Source organism: Bufo gargarizans, chromosome 6, assembly GCF_014858855.1.
Source record: "Bufo gargarizans isolate SCDJY-AF-19 chromosome 6, ASM1485885v1, whole genome shotgun sequence".
Classification (NCBI taxonomy): domain Eukaryota; kingdom Metazoa; phylum Chordata; class Amphibia; order Anura; family Bufonidae; genus Bufo; species Bufo gargarizans.
The window spans coordinates 235,968,672-235,987,087 of NC_058085.1; the positions used below are offsets into that span (position 1 = coordinate 235,968,672).

Here is an 18,416-nt window from a genome sequence, read left to right on the forward strand (position 1 = left end):
GATGAAAAAAAACCTTTACGTGGGGAAAATTGGCTTCTACCTCACAGTTTTTTTTTTTTTGCCTTCCTCTGGATCAACTTTCAGGATAACAGGCCGAACTGGAAGGACAAATGTATTTTTTCGGCCTTATATACTATGTTACTATGTAAGAGCACAGGAATAAAATAAACAGTGATGTCACAGTGCATGGATAATCTATAATATGACAAGAGCACAGGAATAATATAAACAGTGATGTCACAGTAAAGGGATAATCTATTCTATGATGAGAGTACAGGAAAATAATATAAACAATGATGTCACAGTACAGGGATAATCTATTCTATGACAAGAGCACAGGGATAATATAAACAATGATGTCACAGTACAGGGATAATGTATTATATGACAAGCGCACAGGAATAATATAAACAATGATGTCATAGTACAGGGATAATCTGTTCTAGGATGAGAGCACAGAAATAAAATAAACAGTTATGTCACAGTACATGGATAATCTATTCTATGACAAGAGGACACGTATAATATAAACAATGATGCGCGCAAAAAAAAAGTCACCATAGCATAAAAATAAGTATTGTATACAACATAGTGTAAAAAAAAAATACAACAACATATAATGTCTGTGAAGGTTCTGATTTATCCATATAATGATGATTATAACATACAGTGGCGGAAATAATTATTTGACCCCTCACTGATTTTGTAAGTTTGTCCAATGACAAAGAAATGAAAAGTCTCAGAACAGTATCATTTCAATGGTAGGTTTATTGTAACAGTGGCAGATAGCACATCAAAAGGAAAATCGAAAAAATAACTTTAAATAAAAGATAGCAACTGATTTGCATTTCATTGAGTGAAATAAGTATTTGAACCCCTACCAACCATTAAGAGTTCTGGCTCCCACAGAGTGGTTAGACACTTCTACTCAATTAGTCACCCTCATTAAGGACACCTGTCTTAACTAGTCACCTGTATAAAAGACACCTGTCCACAGAATCAATCAATCAAGCAGACTCCAAACTCTCCAACATGGGAAAGACCAAAGAGCTGTCCAAGGATGTCAGAGACAAAATTGTAGACCTGCACAAGGCTGGAATGGGCTACAAAACCATTAGCAAGAAGCTGGGAGAGAAGGTGACAACTGTTGGTGCGATTGTTCGAAAATGGAAGGAGCACAAAATGACCATCAATCGACCTTGCTCTGGGGCTCCACGCAAGATCTCACCTCGTGGGGTGTCAATGGTTCTGAGAAAGGTGAAAAAGCATCCTAGAACTACATGGGAGGAGTTAGTTAATGACCTCAAATTAGCAGGGACCACAGTCACCAAGAAAACCATTGGAAACACATTACACCGCAATGGATTAAAATCCTGCAGGGCTCGCAAGGTCCCCCTGCTCAGGAAGGCACATGTGCAGGCCCGTCTGAAGTTTGCCAATGAACACCTGAATGATTCAGAGAGTGACTGGGAGAAGGTGCTGTGGTCTGATGAGACCAAAATAGAGCTCTTTGGCATTAACTCAACTTGCTGTGTTTGGAGGAAGAAAAATGCTGCCTATGACCCCCAAAACACCGTCCCCACCGTCAAGCATGGGGGTGGAAACATTTTGCTTTGGGGGTGTTTTTCTGCTAAGGGCACAGGACAACTTATTCGCATAAACGGGAAAATGGACGGAGCCATGTATCGTGAAATCCTGAGCGACAACCTCCTTCCCTCTGCCAGGAAACTGAAAATGGGTCGTGGATGGGTGTTCCAGCACGACAATGACCCAAAACATACAGCAAAGGCAACAAAGGAGTGGCTCAAGAAGAAGCACATTAAGGTCATGGAGTGGCCTAGTCAGTCTCCGGACCTTAATCCAATCGAAAACCTATGGAGGGAGCTCAAGCTCAGAGTTGCACAGAGACAGCCTCGAAACCTTAGGGATTTAGAGATGATCTGCAAAGAGGAGTGGACCAACATTCCTCCTAAAATGTGCGCAAACTTGGTCATCAATTACAAGAAACGTTTGACCTCTGTGCTTGCAAACAAGGGTTTTTCCACCAAGTATTAAGTCTTTTTTTGTTAGAGGGTTCAAATACTTATTTCACTCAATGAAATGCAAATCAGTTGCTATCTTTTATTTAAAGTTTTTTTTTCAATTTTCCTTTTGATGTGCTATCTGCCACTGTTACAATAAACCTACCATTGAAATGATACTGTTCTGAGACTTTTCATTTCTTTGTCATTGGACAAACTTACAAAATCAGTGAGGGGTCAAATAATTATTTCCTCCACTGTATAATGATGTGCCACGCAGCTATAATGCACAGAGGATGTCCCAGTACAGGGCAGGGGTAACCATCAATGTCACGGCAAGTGGGGATAAGAGGAACGCCTCTCCCTGACTGCTGACAGTATGAGCAAGTTCCGATGGTGAACGAACTCATACTCTGGAACCTAAGCCCTGCTGATATTGAAGCAAACCCTAACTTAGGGAGCAGGGAATGAGACAGCCAGTACCTTCCACCGTGAAGAGACCAGCGTCTCCCTGAGACCTAGAAGCAAAATATGTACAAAGGGGTGAACAGGAGGACTTAGCTTGAGACGAGCGGAAAGTAGAGGATCCACAAACAACCAGTATAGAACTCCAGAAGAAAATATCGACCGCAAAGTCAGCAGTAAGAGGCGGACTTAAATAGAGCCTCTTAACCCTTTGAGGACCAAGGGACGTATTTGTCCCATGTTTTTAATTGCCTGTATTGTCTGATTAACAACTTAAAATACTATTTTTTTTGTTTGAGTCAAAATATTAGTTCTTATCAACAAATGGATCTAGCTTTTTGCCAGTTATTTCATGAAATGGCTTAGTTACAGCAACTGAAGTGTACGAACTTCAGTTGCTGTAACAAAAACATTTTGCTTCTTTTGACCTTCCATTGAAAGTAATGTAAAAAGTCACATTTGTCCCATGTCATAACTCCTCCCCCAAAAATGACACAAGTGTGGAAATGGTTTTATTTATTGTTCAAATACATTCTTAAATGGAAAAAAATATATTATTTTTATATTGATGACGGTAATCTTATGGTCCTCAAAGGGTTAAACGAGCAGAACCTGTGGAGAGAGTGGGATCCTGCCCACAACAACAAACAGAAGGGAAACACAGAAAGGTCTGTTAGATAGACTCACTTGCTGCAAGTCTATCCGATCTTCTCAGATTTCTCACAGGGCAGGCAGTGACAATCGAGCACCATAGTAAAACACAGAATGGGATTGTATTCAGCTTTCTTTACCACCTTCTGTCTGCAATAGTCATCACTAACTGCATCTTATGTTTGAGTGGAAGGCCGACTGTGCAGGCACTTATCAGGAATGAGCCATTTGTTCCTGATTGCCTGCCTGCCAGAGGAGATGAGAGCTGCATTAACATGTAGCAGTCTTCTCATCTGTACAGACTCATAGTTTCTGGGCAGCAGATCTCTTCCGTGTGCTTTCCACATCTGTATGTCCGTTCCACAAAAGATAGAACATGTCCTAGTCTTGGCTGCAAACGCGGACCATGGAAGTGAATTGGTCTGCAAAAAAAAAAAAAGAAAACATGCAACACGTCATATGTATTTTGCAGCTTTGCATTTTTGGGACCGCAAAATACATACATATACAAAATACATATGGTCATATGAATGCACCCTTATCCACATATTCCATTAGTCAAGGAATTTTTCCATTTCCCTTTTTTGTAAATACTTCCCTTTAAAGATTATTTGATTTAAAATCTTCTTCCAGAATCGATTGGTAGGGATTTGGGGCAACATCTAAAACCAACCAGATATTGGATAATGATGTCGTATAGTGTAGTCCATGTACAACAAACTAATGGGAAATTTTCAATGAAGCCAACATAAGTGAAATTACTAATACTAGTCAAAATTCTACTCCATTCTTCTTGTGATAGAACTCCAATATCTTTATGCTGTGTCCCACAGCATGTCTCAGGTGAAAGTATCTGTACAATGAAAAATTAGCTAAACCACAATACATTTTTAAATGCTAATATGTTTTTAACCCATTTCTTTCTATAACCTGCCCAACTTTAAAAATCCAAGGCCTGGCCCATGTATACTTTGCAATTTTTGAAATATGTTATGTTGGAAAATGGGAGCAGTCCCATTGAAATGAATGAGAAGTTCACCGCACTAATGCAGCCACCGCTCCATTCAGTTCTATGGGGCTTACGGAAATAGCCGAGTGCCTGCTCGGTCATTTTCGGTTCCCATAGAAATGAATGGAGTGCGGGCATGCATGCGTGATGTGCCCTTCTTTACTTTGCAGGCTCCGTTCTAAGTATAGGTGTGGGACCCACACCTATCAGACATTGGGGGCATATCCTAGCGATATGCCCCCAATGTCTGAGGAGAGACAACCCCTTTAAAGAGATTGCCCATAGCATTTGTCAAAATGCCAGAAACACTCATGTATGCTCCATGTAAGCACACATGACTATATACTGTCCCCCAGCTGTGCTAATAAAGGCCCCAAATGCGCTGCTGTCAATGAACTAAATATACTCACTTGTCATCCTCCATGTCCATGGGTTTTTTGAATGATACCTGTCTTTAGGCCACATGACCGATGAACGGGCCTTAGCTAAGCTGCGAGCAAGCTCATCCTTATCAATCAGCTTATCGGTGGGGGTCCCAGGTGTCAGAACCCCAACTATCAGATATGGATGACCTAGCCAGAGGATAGGTTATCAGTTAAAAAAGTCAGAGCCCCTTTAGGGAAGTGACCAGAGGAAGACCGCCAGCGTCAAGAGGAGGAAGAATGGCCAAATTTTGTAAAAAAAAAATATCTGTAATCTTGGGAAGTGCGACTGTGATATTACCAAAATATAGAATAATATCTGCTTCAAGAGAATTTAATTGCCATGGCGAACAAAAGAGGTGATGAAGGGCAACCCCGACGGGTCCCACTATGCAGATTAAAAGATGGTGGTATCTCCTTATTTGTAGTCACCTAGCACCAAAGCCAAACCTACCTAGCACTTGCCAAAGGTATTTCCACTCTATTGTGCTTTGGAGGCATGTAATATTATCATTACAAGGGGCCAGTTGACCATGTGAAAATGTAGAAAAAGATGCCTTAAATTATCACTTACACTTTTCCCTGGCATGAACCCACATTGGACGTTATGAACTACAAAATCACAGGGTTTGTCCCATCTTACAGTTTCCATGGCGAGATGGAACCAAGCTCCGGTTCTAGGTTGCCAGATGTACAGAAACACCTGTGCGGGCTGCCACTCCACTGTTTCCGTAACTCCCTTTGTAGTGAATGGGAGCAACGTTCTCAACAAGCTCTGATGCTTCTGTAACTTTGTCTTCTGTGTGCTTTCCGCATCCGTGTGTCCGTTGTGATTGAACATGTCCTACTCTTGGCCACAAATGTGAACCATGGACCCAATAGCCAGCAGTTTAATATCAAAAGCCAAAAGGGAAATATATGAATCCACAATGTGCAGATTTTTATCTGCATGTAAAATACCATTCTTGCACAACCCCTTGAGGCCCTCCATCACAGACTTCAGCAGCAGACCATCATTTAAACTAGTGTAGTACATCCTCAACATTTGGTGAAGCAATATCTCCTGATAATCCCTATACACCACCTCCTTATATTATTTTTACATTGCTATTGTAAACTTTGGCGCGTTTTAGGCGCAATGTTTGTTTCAAATGTTGATTCAAGATAAGTGCAATAATCAGCTTGCCTGCATTCAGGAAATACATAGATTTTGTGGGTGCACTTAGTTTTCAAAATCCCTCTATTTTATAGGTTGCTCTTATTCCAACTTAAAACCAGATTTTTGGTCTTTCCAGTTCTGGAGATTTTATGAAGATATATGCATGTCAATTTAAGCTTAGGTGATATGTATGAACACTGCACGTTTAACTTTTATTTTTAGGAGTCATGGCGCATATTACTTACTGGTTAGTTCACACTTTTACCCACCAGTATCAACTTTTATGTATTTTTTTAGGAAAAAGTGCACTTTTATGCAAAATTGCATGAAGGTCCCTGTATGTCTAAAGTACTGAGTAGGATTTTGACAATGTGCAAGGTGTATACTTTGAGAAAATATATACATATGCGAGTTTAGAGAAATGTTTTATTTTGTAATTTAGGTTTTATTTGTACATGTGAAAAGTGCATATGGTTAGCAGAGGGACAAGATATCTAGAAACCCCAAGCAGTATAAGGGTTAACTATACCTTAATGCTTTTAAACTGGTCAAACATATTTTTTTTCTCCAAACAGAATCCAAAAAATTACGGGCCAAACCTTTTAGTAAGAATGAATTGATAGATATGGTCCAGTTTTTGGATGAACAGGGATACGAACAAACAACAGCGGGCCATGTACATCAGAAGAAGACCGGAGTCCTGAATCAGCTGTCTAATCTGCTGTACGAAAAATATGGAACCATGCACAGCAAGCGGCAGATCCAGAAGCGTTATTCTGACCTGAAGACAAGGGAACAATGGCGCCTTGCCTCAATTAGGAGGAAAATACTTAGGGGTATATTGATTGCTAATAAGTGTGTTAAATCCATGTAATTTATATTTTATTTATTATTCTTTTAATTATTTTTGTTTAACATTTTTCTGAAGCAGTCTTGTAGAAATTCTGCTGGAAAGACAGGGGTTAACTTCTTACTGATAGCTTCCATTGTCAGCCGCAGACAAGAGCAGTGGAGGGAGGTTCCTGCTGCATTAAAATGTCTATAGGGTGTAAGGATCAGGAGGGGAAATGACTGATCTCCGTAGATACACAGATTCCCTCAACCTCCCGCCCTCCTGTTCCAGGTATAGAAAGAATGAATGTTGAGAACTTTGCTTCACTGTCCACCTGTAGGCAGCGCCCACCACACCAGGCTGATTGGGGGAGCTGTATATATACATAATGTCTGAGATGGGAATATAATCTTTTAAAGGGAATATGTCACCAAATATTTGTTGGGGGCGTCCATCTTGCCTGAGCTGTTGTTAACATAGCATTTACAGCAGCCACGTGGGCCATAGGAACAGTGGACAGCAGCTGACCTCACTGACTTCTGTGGGAGAGTTTTCTAGGCATGTAATGTGACCATCCACTATTGTGTATGGTGGTTCTTGTGTTATCTTATACACAGAGGTGCTATCTGTCATTCTAAACTTGCCTATAATGATAAGGAGATAACTGCAGTAAAGTGATCTGTGCAGACCGGGAAGTGGCGCCTATAATTAGGCCCGGTGCGAAAACTGCAGGATGTCATGGTTTTTGTTTACCTATAAATAATGACATAGAAAATTAAAAATGACATAATCAAAAATTTATAAAGAAATGTGTTTAACATGAAAACGTCAAAAATCTTCTGATACATTCCCTTTAAGGGTTGAATTGCTGGAATATTTTTTTCTTTTTCATTCTCTGTATTTTCTATGTTCAGCTAGCAGAGGTTTAAAATGTCCTGTAGCCCCAGCAGTGAAAAAGTTAAATATACTGTAATGCTTTAAAATTGGTCACACCTTATCCCTTTACTCTCTCCAAAAAGAATCAAAAAAAGTTACAGTTCAAACCTTTTAGTAAGGGTACATTCACACGACCTTATGTATTTTGAGGTCCGTGTTGCATCCGTTTTTATTTTCAGACCGATTGTAACAATACCTGTTTTTGTCTACAAAACTGACAAGAATAGGACATGTTCTATCTTTTTTTACGGGAATGCGGAACGGATATTTAGATGCGGACAACACACAGTTTGCTGTCCGAATTTTTTGCGGCCCCATTGAAATAAATGGGTCCATATCCTATCGGGAAATAATGCGGATCAGATGTGGACCAAAAATACAGTTGTGTGAATGGGACCTAAGAATGAATTGATAGATATAGTTCAGTTTTTCAATGAGCTGAGGTACGGTTCCTTTGAAAGGACTGTCCCTCCATTACATGCCATTGCTTTCCTACACATGCTCACTGGCTCTCTTCCCAGCAGAAAGCTGCTCTGCAGTGAACGGGGATCATTATGCAGAGAACTGACTGTGTGGGGGAATGAACATGTGTGACCTGCAGGACTCGGCTCAGTAGATGGACGTGTACATTGCTATACACGGTCTACTTTTTAAATTACTTTTTTTTTTTTTACACTTTTTAGTGAAGATGTTGACAAGTGAATCAGAAATGCTTCCTGCTGCACCTACTGAGGACAACGCAGATACAGAGAGCAGGACCATTAAGACAGACACTATCGCTTCAAAGGTACAGCACAATCTTCTCAGTAGTCAGTTTTCCTTTTATTGTTTTCCTCATACAGGTCTGTATCATTAATGCATCAGAATTGTGTCTATATGTGTGGCCTTAATAATTGGTAAAATAGTGAATTTATCAAAATTATAGGGACACTTCTGTCAGAAAAGGGACTCAACTCTTGGGAACCAATTTTAAGAATTATTGGCTTTGTTTCTTTTTTATTTCAGCAATATGATGCTGTAAAAATTTAATTTTCATAGTAAAATAGGGGGAGATTTATCAAACTGTCCCATGGCAAACCATGGCAACCAATCAGACTCCACCAAAGGATCTGTGAAAAATGAAAGGTGGAATCTGATTGGTTGCTATGGGGAACTAAACCAGTTCTACTTTACACCAGTTTGATAAATCTCCCCCATAGTTTGTAAAGCTGAAAGAATACATACGTCTATTAAGTTGATCCAGAGGAAGGTAAAAAAAAAAAAACATGAAGTAGAAGCCAATTTTCCTCATTTTAGGGGAAAAAAATCCTCCCTAACTCCAACCAGGCAGTCAGAATAACTCTCTGCATCAATGACCTCTCCAGAAATCTAATAACTATAACCTGTAATATTATTACACTTCAGTCAGCAAACGGAGATAAAATTCCTATATAAATAACAAACCCATTGTTCGTTTACTGCTACTGCGAGGGAAATATGTTATCTGCTAGTATAATTAGTGATTGTCCTAGTCTTATGACGGAAAATATTGATTTTATAAAGAGGCAAGTATCATTGCATTAACCTTCTTTAATGCTCAAATAGCAATATTAATATACAACTATAATAGGACACTTTAAAGAGAACAAAAAAATGTATGTGTACATATCAGATTCTGCATAGAAACAGATATTCAAATGAGGAGCTGAGGCATCCAATCACGGTTTGATCCTTAGTCTATATAAACTTCTGTGTCGAATCAGAAAGAACACAAAAACTTGGAGATAATAATCCAATTGAGGAGAACTTTAGGAACTGGAAACCATGATCGGTCGATCATAGGAAATAAATAGGAATCTCCTTTGAAATGTAAATCTTTAGTATCCTGTAATGATAGAAAAAAGAAGTGTAGGGTGGGGTAATTGGGAGGGATGATACTCGCCTCCCATCTTTATAAAAATCACTAATTTTATAGCAGACAGGAGGCTCGCACCATTGCAATTTTAAAGCTACAAGACAATATATAAGACAAGTTAAATATTATTATCATATCACCGACATAGAAATGTGAGATTGAGGTCTATAATAGAAAGTTTTAAAAGCAGTGTCAGACGACCAGTCTGCTGTCTTAAGTATTTCGGTTAAAGAACCTCCTGATTGGGCTGCTTTAGTTGTCATTGCGCTCCGAGTAGAGTGGGCGCCAAATATAGAAGTGTCAATGCCAGCTAGTGACATGGTTTGTTTAACCCATCTGGCCAGAGTGGCTGAGGATACTGGCAAATAATGGTGGCAAAAGGAAATCAGGAGTTGAGAAGAAGAAGAACGGTAAGGTTCAGTCATTAGTTTGTAAGCTTTCAGACATCTGACTACATCATTTTGGTTGAAGGGGAAAAGCTGGGTAAAAAATTGAGTGAAGACCAGTTTTGGTACGGCGAAAAATGGAAAAAAGAACTCCTTGCGGTGAGTATTGTCTCTGTGATATATCTAATACCCGAATATCGGACATAAAAGGACAGTCAGTTTAAAAGAAAGAAATTTGAGAGAAAGATCGTTATTATCATCCCAAGATGAAATAAAGTTAACTAAAACAGACACATCCCATGTAGTCTGATATCTGGGCAAAGGAGGTCTTTTGAAACGAATACCCTTCATGAGACAGCATATTAATGGGTGTTTACTCACAGGGATAATCAATGGGTAAGTGGGTAGAAGAGATGGCTGAACGATAAACGTTTATTGTTCGATAAGCCTTGCCGGATTCAAAAGACTCAGAAAGGAAATTTAAGATGTGGGATAAAGCGGCAGATATGGGATCCATATGCCGTTGTGAGCGCCAATGAACCCAAATTTTCCAGGCTGATCTGTAAGCAGATCTGGTACCTGGTGTCACAACCAGACAGCTGAGAAGCTCTGACAGAGGCCTTTCAGAACCTCCTCCTTGAGTTTTCTTTGTTGTGGTATTCAGTTCCTCATCTCGTTAGCCTCTGTCAGCTGTCATGTAGTTGGACTGATTGCTTCCCTTTAAATTCCTCCCCATAATGCTTTACTGGGCGGCTTATACTTCTTTTCTGGAGTGTGTGTGCATGCTGATCCTTTTTCCCACTTTGCTACTAAGTTAAGTGCTGTACATTTATCCGTATATTTTCTGTTTGCTGGATCCCAGGTGACCCTGACTCCCTCCGTGTCTGGTGTAGGGAGCCGGTGGTCGTGTCCCCTCACTATTGTAGGGTGTTCAGGTGTTATATAGTCGAGGTACGTGGATATGCAAACATCCACCTTTGGGATTTTTGCATAGGCTGAGCAGCCAGGGAAAGTGCCAGCTCTTGTGCAGGGGTCTCCCTTTTGGTTCCTTAGCTTTGGATCCAGTGAGTCATATATGCAAGTTGCATTGTCTTGTTTCGTGTACACCGTCCGTGACATTATAAGCCGCCAAAACCGTCTCAAGCATGGATCCGGTTTCACTTTTGGCTGAACGCTTCCAGGGTCTTTCATTGGAGGTAGCTGATCTCCGTAAGACTTTTTCTCAGCTTCAAGTGACCGGTTCAGCTTGCGTTCATGGAGTTTGTTCTGAGCCTAAGATCTCGCTCCCGGATACGTTCTTCGGGGGTAGTGAGAATTTTGTGCGTTTTAGAGAGGCTTGCAAACTCCATTTTCGCCTTCTTCCCCATTCCTCTGGTGATGAGGAACGGAGGGTGGGGATCATTATATCGCTGCTCAGGGGTAACGCTCAGTCTTGGGCCTTTTCGCTGCCGGAGGGGGCACGGCCTCTCCGTTCAGTGGATGAATTCTTTTTAGCCCTGGGTCAGATATATGATGATCTGGATCGTATTGCTCTGGCTGAGTCTAGACTACGTCTATTATGCCAGGGTAAACAATCCGCAGAGATATACTGCTCAGAATTTCGGAGATGGGCAGCTGATACTGGTTGGAATGATGCTGCACTCCGAAGTCAATTTTGCCATGGTCTTTCAGAGAGAGGCCTATTTCCTTGGACTCTGCTATGTCTCAGGCCGTTCGTATTGACAGGCGTCTAAGAGAGAGAGGAGAGATATCTCCTTCCTGTCATACTCAGTCCCAGGACAGTGCAGCGGTCTCATTCTGTGCGCAGGGGTCTCGGTCGCTGTCAGCCCCTTCTGAGCAGAAGCCCATGCAGCTGGGGTTGATTGCTTCTGACAATAGAAGATTCAGCTTGCATGGGAGGGTTTGTTTTTGTTGTGGAGGTATAAATCATTTGGCAAATGTTTGTCCCTCTAGGAGATTCAGGCAGTTTTCTGGGAGTAATAAAGAAACAAACAGGAAAAAATCTTTTAAAAATGTTCCGTTACTATTGGCAGGGTTGAGGCGGAAATTGAAGGTTTTCCGTTTGCTTGTAGTTCCCGTTTTGTCCTGCCTGCTAGGGTGGCGCTAGAAAGCAAGAGCATTTTTTGTGAGATTTTTGTGGATAGTGGAGCAGCTGTCAATCTCATTGATAATCAATTTGCAATAACTCATGGTTTCCAGGTGCGCACTTTGGGAAAGGATATTCCTGTTTTTGCTATTGATTCCGCTCCACTTTCTCAGAAATCATTAAAGGGCATAGTTCACAATATCCGTTTAATTGTGAGTGATGCTCATGTTGAGGATGTGTCATGTTTCGTCCTTAGCGGTTTGCCTACTTCTCTAGTGTTGGGGCTACCCTGGCTCACTAAACATAACCCCACCATTGATTGGCAAGCTGTCATGGTCTTACCTTCTTGCTGTTCTCCTTCGTTTGACATGTGCTGGCGGCCATCTTGGTTTCTGGGGTTCTTGTAGCCTCCCACCCTGCGGCTTCTCCTTCCCACTGGGAGGAGCTGGATGCCTAGCTCATATATATAGGAGGTCTGTGGCTTCAGTTCCTTGCTTGGTCCTCCTGTGTTCACATGCTTCTAAGACTGCTGCTGCTTCTGGTTCCTGATCCTGGCTTCGTCTGACTACCCTGCTGGTTCCTGATCCAGGCTTCGTCTGACTACCCTGCTGGTTCCTGATCCAGGCTTCGTCTGACTACCCTTCTGGTTCCTGACCTCTGGCTTCGCAAGACCCTGCTTCGGTTTAGCCATCCGTTTGGACTTTGGCCTTACAGCTTGATTTTCAATAAAGCCTTCTTATTTCCACTTATCTCTTGTACGTCTGGTTCATGGTTCCATGACATTAGGACCAAGCCATGAATTCTGACGGTACAGGGCCATCCTCGCTACCTACGCTGGTTGCCAGACTTGATCAGCAGGATCACCTGTTGGGTCGGTTCGCTGTGGCGTTGCAAACCCTGCTTGAACGCACGGCTCATTTAGCTTCCGTTGCCGATGGGTCGGTTGTCGCTCCTGGGCCCGCTCCTACTGCCGCTCCGGTTGTTGCGCCAGATTCTACCCCGACACCTGTTGCTGCGCCTGCGGTGTTTCGGGGTATGACCGGTTCTGCCCCCCTTCCACAGCGCTTTGGGGGAGAGCCAACTCAGTGCCGAGGTTTCCTTAACCAGGTGGGCATTTATTTCGAGTTGCTGCCACATGCCTTTCCTACTGAGAGATCAAAGGTGGGCTTCTTGATCTCGCTGCTCTCGGACAAGGCCTTGGCCTGGGCCAGCCCTTTATGGGAGAACAACAATCCGGTGGTTGCCGAGTTTTCCGGTTTTGTTGCTTCTCTTCGGAAGGTATTCGATGTGCCGGCTCGTGCTGCCTCTGCTGCGAAGCTCCTTATGTCCATCAGACAGGGTTCACGATCCGTAGCTGTATACGCCATTGAGTTTCGTACCCTGGCAGCAGAGGTGGGCTGGAATAATGAGGCTCTGGTCGCTGCTTTCTCTCATGGTCTCTCGGATGCCTTGAAGGATGAGGTTGCAGCTAAGGACCTACCAGTGGAGCTCGAGTCTCTTATTTCTTTCCTGATTTTGATTGACACCAGACTCAGGGAGAGACCTTCCTTTAAGGAGAGCCTGCGGAGGCCTTCTAACAGATTGGCGCCTACGTTTGCTGTCCCACCCGTGCCTCCCTCTCCTCCCACACCTCCTGGGGATGACTTGTCTGGGGGTGAACCCATGCAGCTGGGGTTTGCTCGCCTGTCCGAGGGGGAGAGGGCACTCCGGAGACGTGAGGGCCGGTGCATGTACTGTGGTCTCGGTGGGCATTTTCGGTTGGCATGCCCGAACCGTCCGGGAAACGCTCGCACCTGAGATCCTGTCGGGGGCAGATCTTGGGTGGAGTCTCCTCGTCCCCGGTTTCCCGTGTTGACAAACCACTGATTACTGTTGTCCTCTCCTGGGTCGGGGGCTCGGTGACGACCCAGGCGTTGGTGGACTCTGGTGCTGGTGGTTTGTTCATTGATAGTGTGTTCGCTGCCGCCAATTCCATTCCTCTGCAGCCTCGAGGTTCCCCACTGGCTCTTGAGGCGATAGACGGCAGACCCCTTCTGCCGCCACACGTGACTCATGAGACCCTTCCAGTGGGGATGGCCATTGGTGCCGTTCACAGAGAGTCGGTCTGTCTCCAGGTTATTTCGTCTCCACACTACTCGGTGGTCTTGGGGTACCCCTGGCTCCAGAAGCATAATCCGACTTTCGATTGGAGATCGGCCGAGATCCTCTCGTGGTCACCGCAGTGTGGGGCTAGTTGCATCCATGGGTCTGTCAAGTTGCTGTGTACTTCCTCGGACTCTCTGTTGCCTCCTGAATACGAGGAGTACCGGGATGTATTCGATAAGGTGCGTGCGGTTGCCCTACCTCCGCACCGCCCATACGATTGTGCCATAGAGTTACAATCTGGTGCCGTTCCTCCTCGTGGCAAAGTCTATCCACTGTCGGTAGCGGAGAATGAGGCCATGGAGGAGTACGTGAGGGAGGCGCTTTCACGCGGACACATTCGCAAATCCTCGTCCCCGGCAGGGGCTGGATTTTTCTTTGTGAAAAAGAAGGGCGGTGAGTTGAGGCCTTGCATCGATTACAGGGGTCTCAATCGCATCACGATCAAGAACGCTTACCCGATACCCTTGATTTCCGAGCTGTTCGATCGCCTCAAAGGGGCCACGGTCTTTACCAAACTCGACCTGAGGGCGGCATATAACCTGGTAAGGATCAAGGCGGGCGATGAGTGGAAGACCGCGTTTAACACCAGGACCGGTCATTATGAATCCTTGGTTATGCCCTTTGGGTTGTGCAATGCGCCCGCAGTCTTCCAGGAATTCATCAACGATGTTTTCCGTGACCTGTTGCAGCAGTGTGTGGTGGTCTATTTGGATGACATCTTGGTATATTCTGAATCCATGGAGGCCCACATTCTGGATGTCAGACGAGTGTTGCAACGGTTACGAGAGAACAAGCTGTTCGGTAAGCTTGAGAAATGCGAATTTCACCGATCCCAGGTAACCTTCTTAGGTTACATCATTTCCGCTGAGGGGTTCTCCATGGATCCTGAGAAGGTTTCGGCTGTCTTACAGTGGCCCCAGCCCAGTGGTCTTCGTGCCCTGCAGCGCTTTTTGGGCTTCGCCAATTATTATCGGAAGTTCATCAGGGACTTTTCCATGCTAGCCAAGCCTCTCACGGATCTGACCAGGAAGGGCAGTAATCCCCAGGTCTGGCCGCTCGAGGCCATCCGAGCTTTTGAGGCTCTAAAGTCCGCCTTTGTGTCGGCTCCGATTCTGTCGCATCCCAACCCTGGGTCGCCTTTTGTCCTCGAGGTGGACGCGTCTGAGACGGGAGTAGGCGCCCTTCTGTCTCAGCGTAGAACACCAGAGGGTCCTCTGCTTCCTTGTGGGTTTTACTCCCGGAAACTGTCTTCCGCGGAGTGCAACTATCAGATTGGTGACAGGGAGTTATTGGCCATCGTGCAGGCCCTTAAAGAATGGAGGCACTTGCTCGAGGGCTCGGTGGTTCCGGTTCTCATGCTGACGGACCACAAGAATCTGACCTACCTCTCTGAGGCCAAGAGATTGACACCACGTCAGGCCAGATGGGCTCTGTTCTTGTCACATTTTAATTACGTGGTCTCCTACCTACCCGGTTCCAAGAACATCAGAGCGGATGCCTTATCACGGCAGTACTCCGAGCTGTCCGGGGAGGAGTCGATCCCGACTTCGGTCATACCTCCGAATCAGATCCTGGCCGCCATTCGCACCAGCCTGACCTCTCCCCTGGGTGAGCAAATTTTGGCGGCTCAATCTGGTGCTCCCTCTGGGAGACCCAACGGCAGATGTTTTGTGCCTGAGGAGTTGCGCACTCGGTTGTTGCGAACCTACCATAACTCCAAGGCCGCGGGGCATCCTGGAAAGAATCAGCTGTCCTGGGCTGTTTCACGTCTGTTCTGGTGGCCTTCTCTACGTTCCGACATCGCCGCATATGTAGCGGCATGCTCCGTTTGTGCCCAGAGTAAGTCCCCTCGGCACCGTCCGTTGGGCCTTTTGCAACCCATAGCCACCGGGGAGCGTCCATGGTCACACCTGGGGATGGATTTCATTGTGGACCTCCCTGCATCCCGAGGCCATACGGTCATTCTCATGATTGTGGATCGGTTTTCCAAAATGTGCCACTGTGTTCCTCTCAAGAAGTTACCCTCTGCACAAGAGTTGGCCACGATTTTTGCCAGGGAGGTCTTCTGGTTGCACGGTTTGCCCAAGGAGATTGTGTCACCTTTCCGTCCTACGTGCTTCTTGGGTACAGATCCAGAGGTCCCTTGAGGTCTCTGCGCAGCGCCAGAGACTCCAGGCTGATCGCAGACGAGCGCCCGCTCCTTCCTACCAGGTCGGAGACCGCGTATGGTTGTCCACCCGCAACCTCAACCTTCGAGTGCCCACTCCCAAGCTGGCGCCTCGCTTTGTTGGTCCCTTCCGAGTGCTTCGCAGGGTAAACCCGGTAGCCTATGCCCTTGCGCTTCCTCCTGGCATGCGGATCTCCAACGTGTTTCATGTCTCCCTGTTGAAGCCACTGGTGTGTAATCGTTTCACTTCCTCGGTTCCTCGGCCTCGTCCGGTCCAAGTGGGCAATCGTGAGGAGTATGAGATGAGCAATATCCTGGACTCACGCCTGGTCCGCGGTCGGGTGCAGTTTTTGGTCCATTGGCGTGGTTATGGTCCAGAGGAGCGTTCCTGGGTTCCCTCCGCAGATGTCCATGCTCCTGCCTTGCTCCGAGCCTTCCACGCACGCTTCCCTCAGAAACCGTTCTTTACTCCGCGGAGGAGGGGCCCTTGAGGGGGAGGTACTGTCATGGTCTTACCTTCTTGCTGTTCTCCTTCGTTTGACATGTGCTGGCGGCCATCTTGGTTTCTGGGTTCTTGTAGCCTCCCACCCTGCGGCTTCTCCTTCCCACTGGGAGGAGCTGGATGCCTAGCTCATATATATAGGAGGTCTGTGGCTTCAGTTCCTTGCTTGGTCCTCCTGTGTTCACATGCTTCTAAGACTGCTGCTGCTTCTGGTTCCTGATCCTGGCTTCTGTGAGGAGATCTTTAGCGGATTGTGAAAGTTCTGAACTAGATGTTGTTGGCCGGATATCAACCAAACCACTAGAGAAAGAAAAGCCGAAAGAAGGAGAGGGTGGTAATTCCCTGATGGGTCTGTAAAAGTGAATTGGTGGGATGGAAGGATCCTCGGAATGTCTATCGTCATTCCCAGTAATTGAGGAAACCATGATTGAGTAGTCCACCACGGAGTAATGAGAGCCACTGTAGCCTCCTGGTGTAGGACCTGAAGAAGAACTCTCGGTATGAGAGAAAAAGGAGGGAAAGCATACAGAATTCCTTGAGGCTATGATTGACGAAATGCATCCACCCCCAGAGTGTCCGGATCTGGACGCCAACTGAAGAAATTAGGGATCTGGCAATTGAGTCGGAACGCAAATATCTATTTGGAGAGGACCCCAAAGAGCGTCTATCTCTCTCAAAATCAGTGGATCTAATCTCCAATCGCTGGAGTTGGATAGATAATGGGATTTCCAATCCACCACTGAATAGGAAATTCCTGGAATATATTCCGCCCTTAGGACAATGTTCTTGTCCAAACAAAAATGCCAAAAGTCTCTGGTAATATCCGCTAAGGTTTTGGATTTGGAACCCCCAGATGGTTGATGTATTGAACCGCCGATATGTTGTCCAATCTGAGAAGAACACAACCGTTGGATTTGTGTTTTGTGAAACTCTTCAAGGCAAAAGAGCTGGCTAAAAGCTCTAGGCCAGGGGTAGGTAACCTCCAGCACTCCAGATGTTGTAAAACTACAACTCCCAGCATGCATACTTCCTCTGCTCATCTCAGAACTCTCACAGAAATGAATGGAGCATGCTGGGAATTGTAGTTTTGCAACAGCTGGAGTGCCGGTTGCTGACCCCTGCTGTAGGCAATTGATATGGAGTGAAGATTCGGTTTCTGACCATCTCCCTCCTGTGGATAATGGGCCGTAACGAGCACCCCAGCCGAGAAGACTCGCGTCCAATTCTATCACCAAGTCTGGATTGGAAGCGAAAATCGCTTTCCAGTTCCATTCTTGAACATGATGGAGCCACCAAGTTAATTCTTACTTGGCCTCTGCAGATAACAGAATCTGATTCGAATAATTCAGGCCTTCTCTGAGATGTTGAGACTTTAGTCTCTGGAGACCTCTGTAGTGGAGAGGTGCAGGGAAAATTGCTTGGATTTAGGCAGAAAGTAACCCTACGATGCGAGTGAGTTTTCCTAAAGATATTAGTTCTTTGGACAGTATAGTACTAATTTATTGGCTTAATAGGTCTAATCGAGTATTTATAAGGAATCCTAAGAATTCCAGTTCTTTTGAAGGAATCAAAACTGATTTCTTGTGGTTGATAAGGAATCCCAAATCTGTAAGGAGAGTTATGGTCCTATGTAGCTGTTGTTAAATGATTTCGAGGGAAGAGGCCATGATCAATATATCGTCCAGATATATGATCAGTCAAACCCCTCGACTTCTGAGAAGTGCCACCACAGGCTTCATCA

At 44.8% G+C, this 18,416-nt stretch overlaps 1 protein-coding gene across 1 annotated transcript in view; it reads left to right on the top strand.

Annotated features, from left to right (window-relative positions):
- The window catches only part of LOC122939801, a 114,303-nt gene that overhangs the window by 84,206 nt on the left and 11,681 nt on the right, over positions 1–18,416 (top strand). The window contains exons 12-13 of the mRNA XM_044295956.1: positions 6,303–6,563; positions 8,179–8,282. Of these exons, the coding sequence (XP_044151891.1) occupies positions 6,303–6,563; positions 8,179–8,282 (365 nt within the window). The remainder of the gene's footprint in view (positions 1–6,302; positions 6,564–8,178; positions 8,283–18,416) is intronic.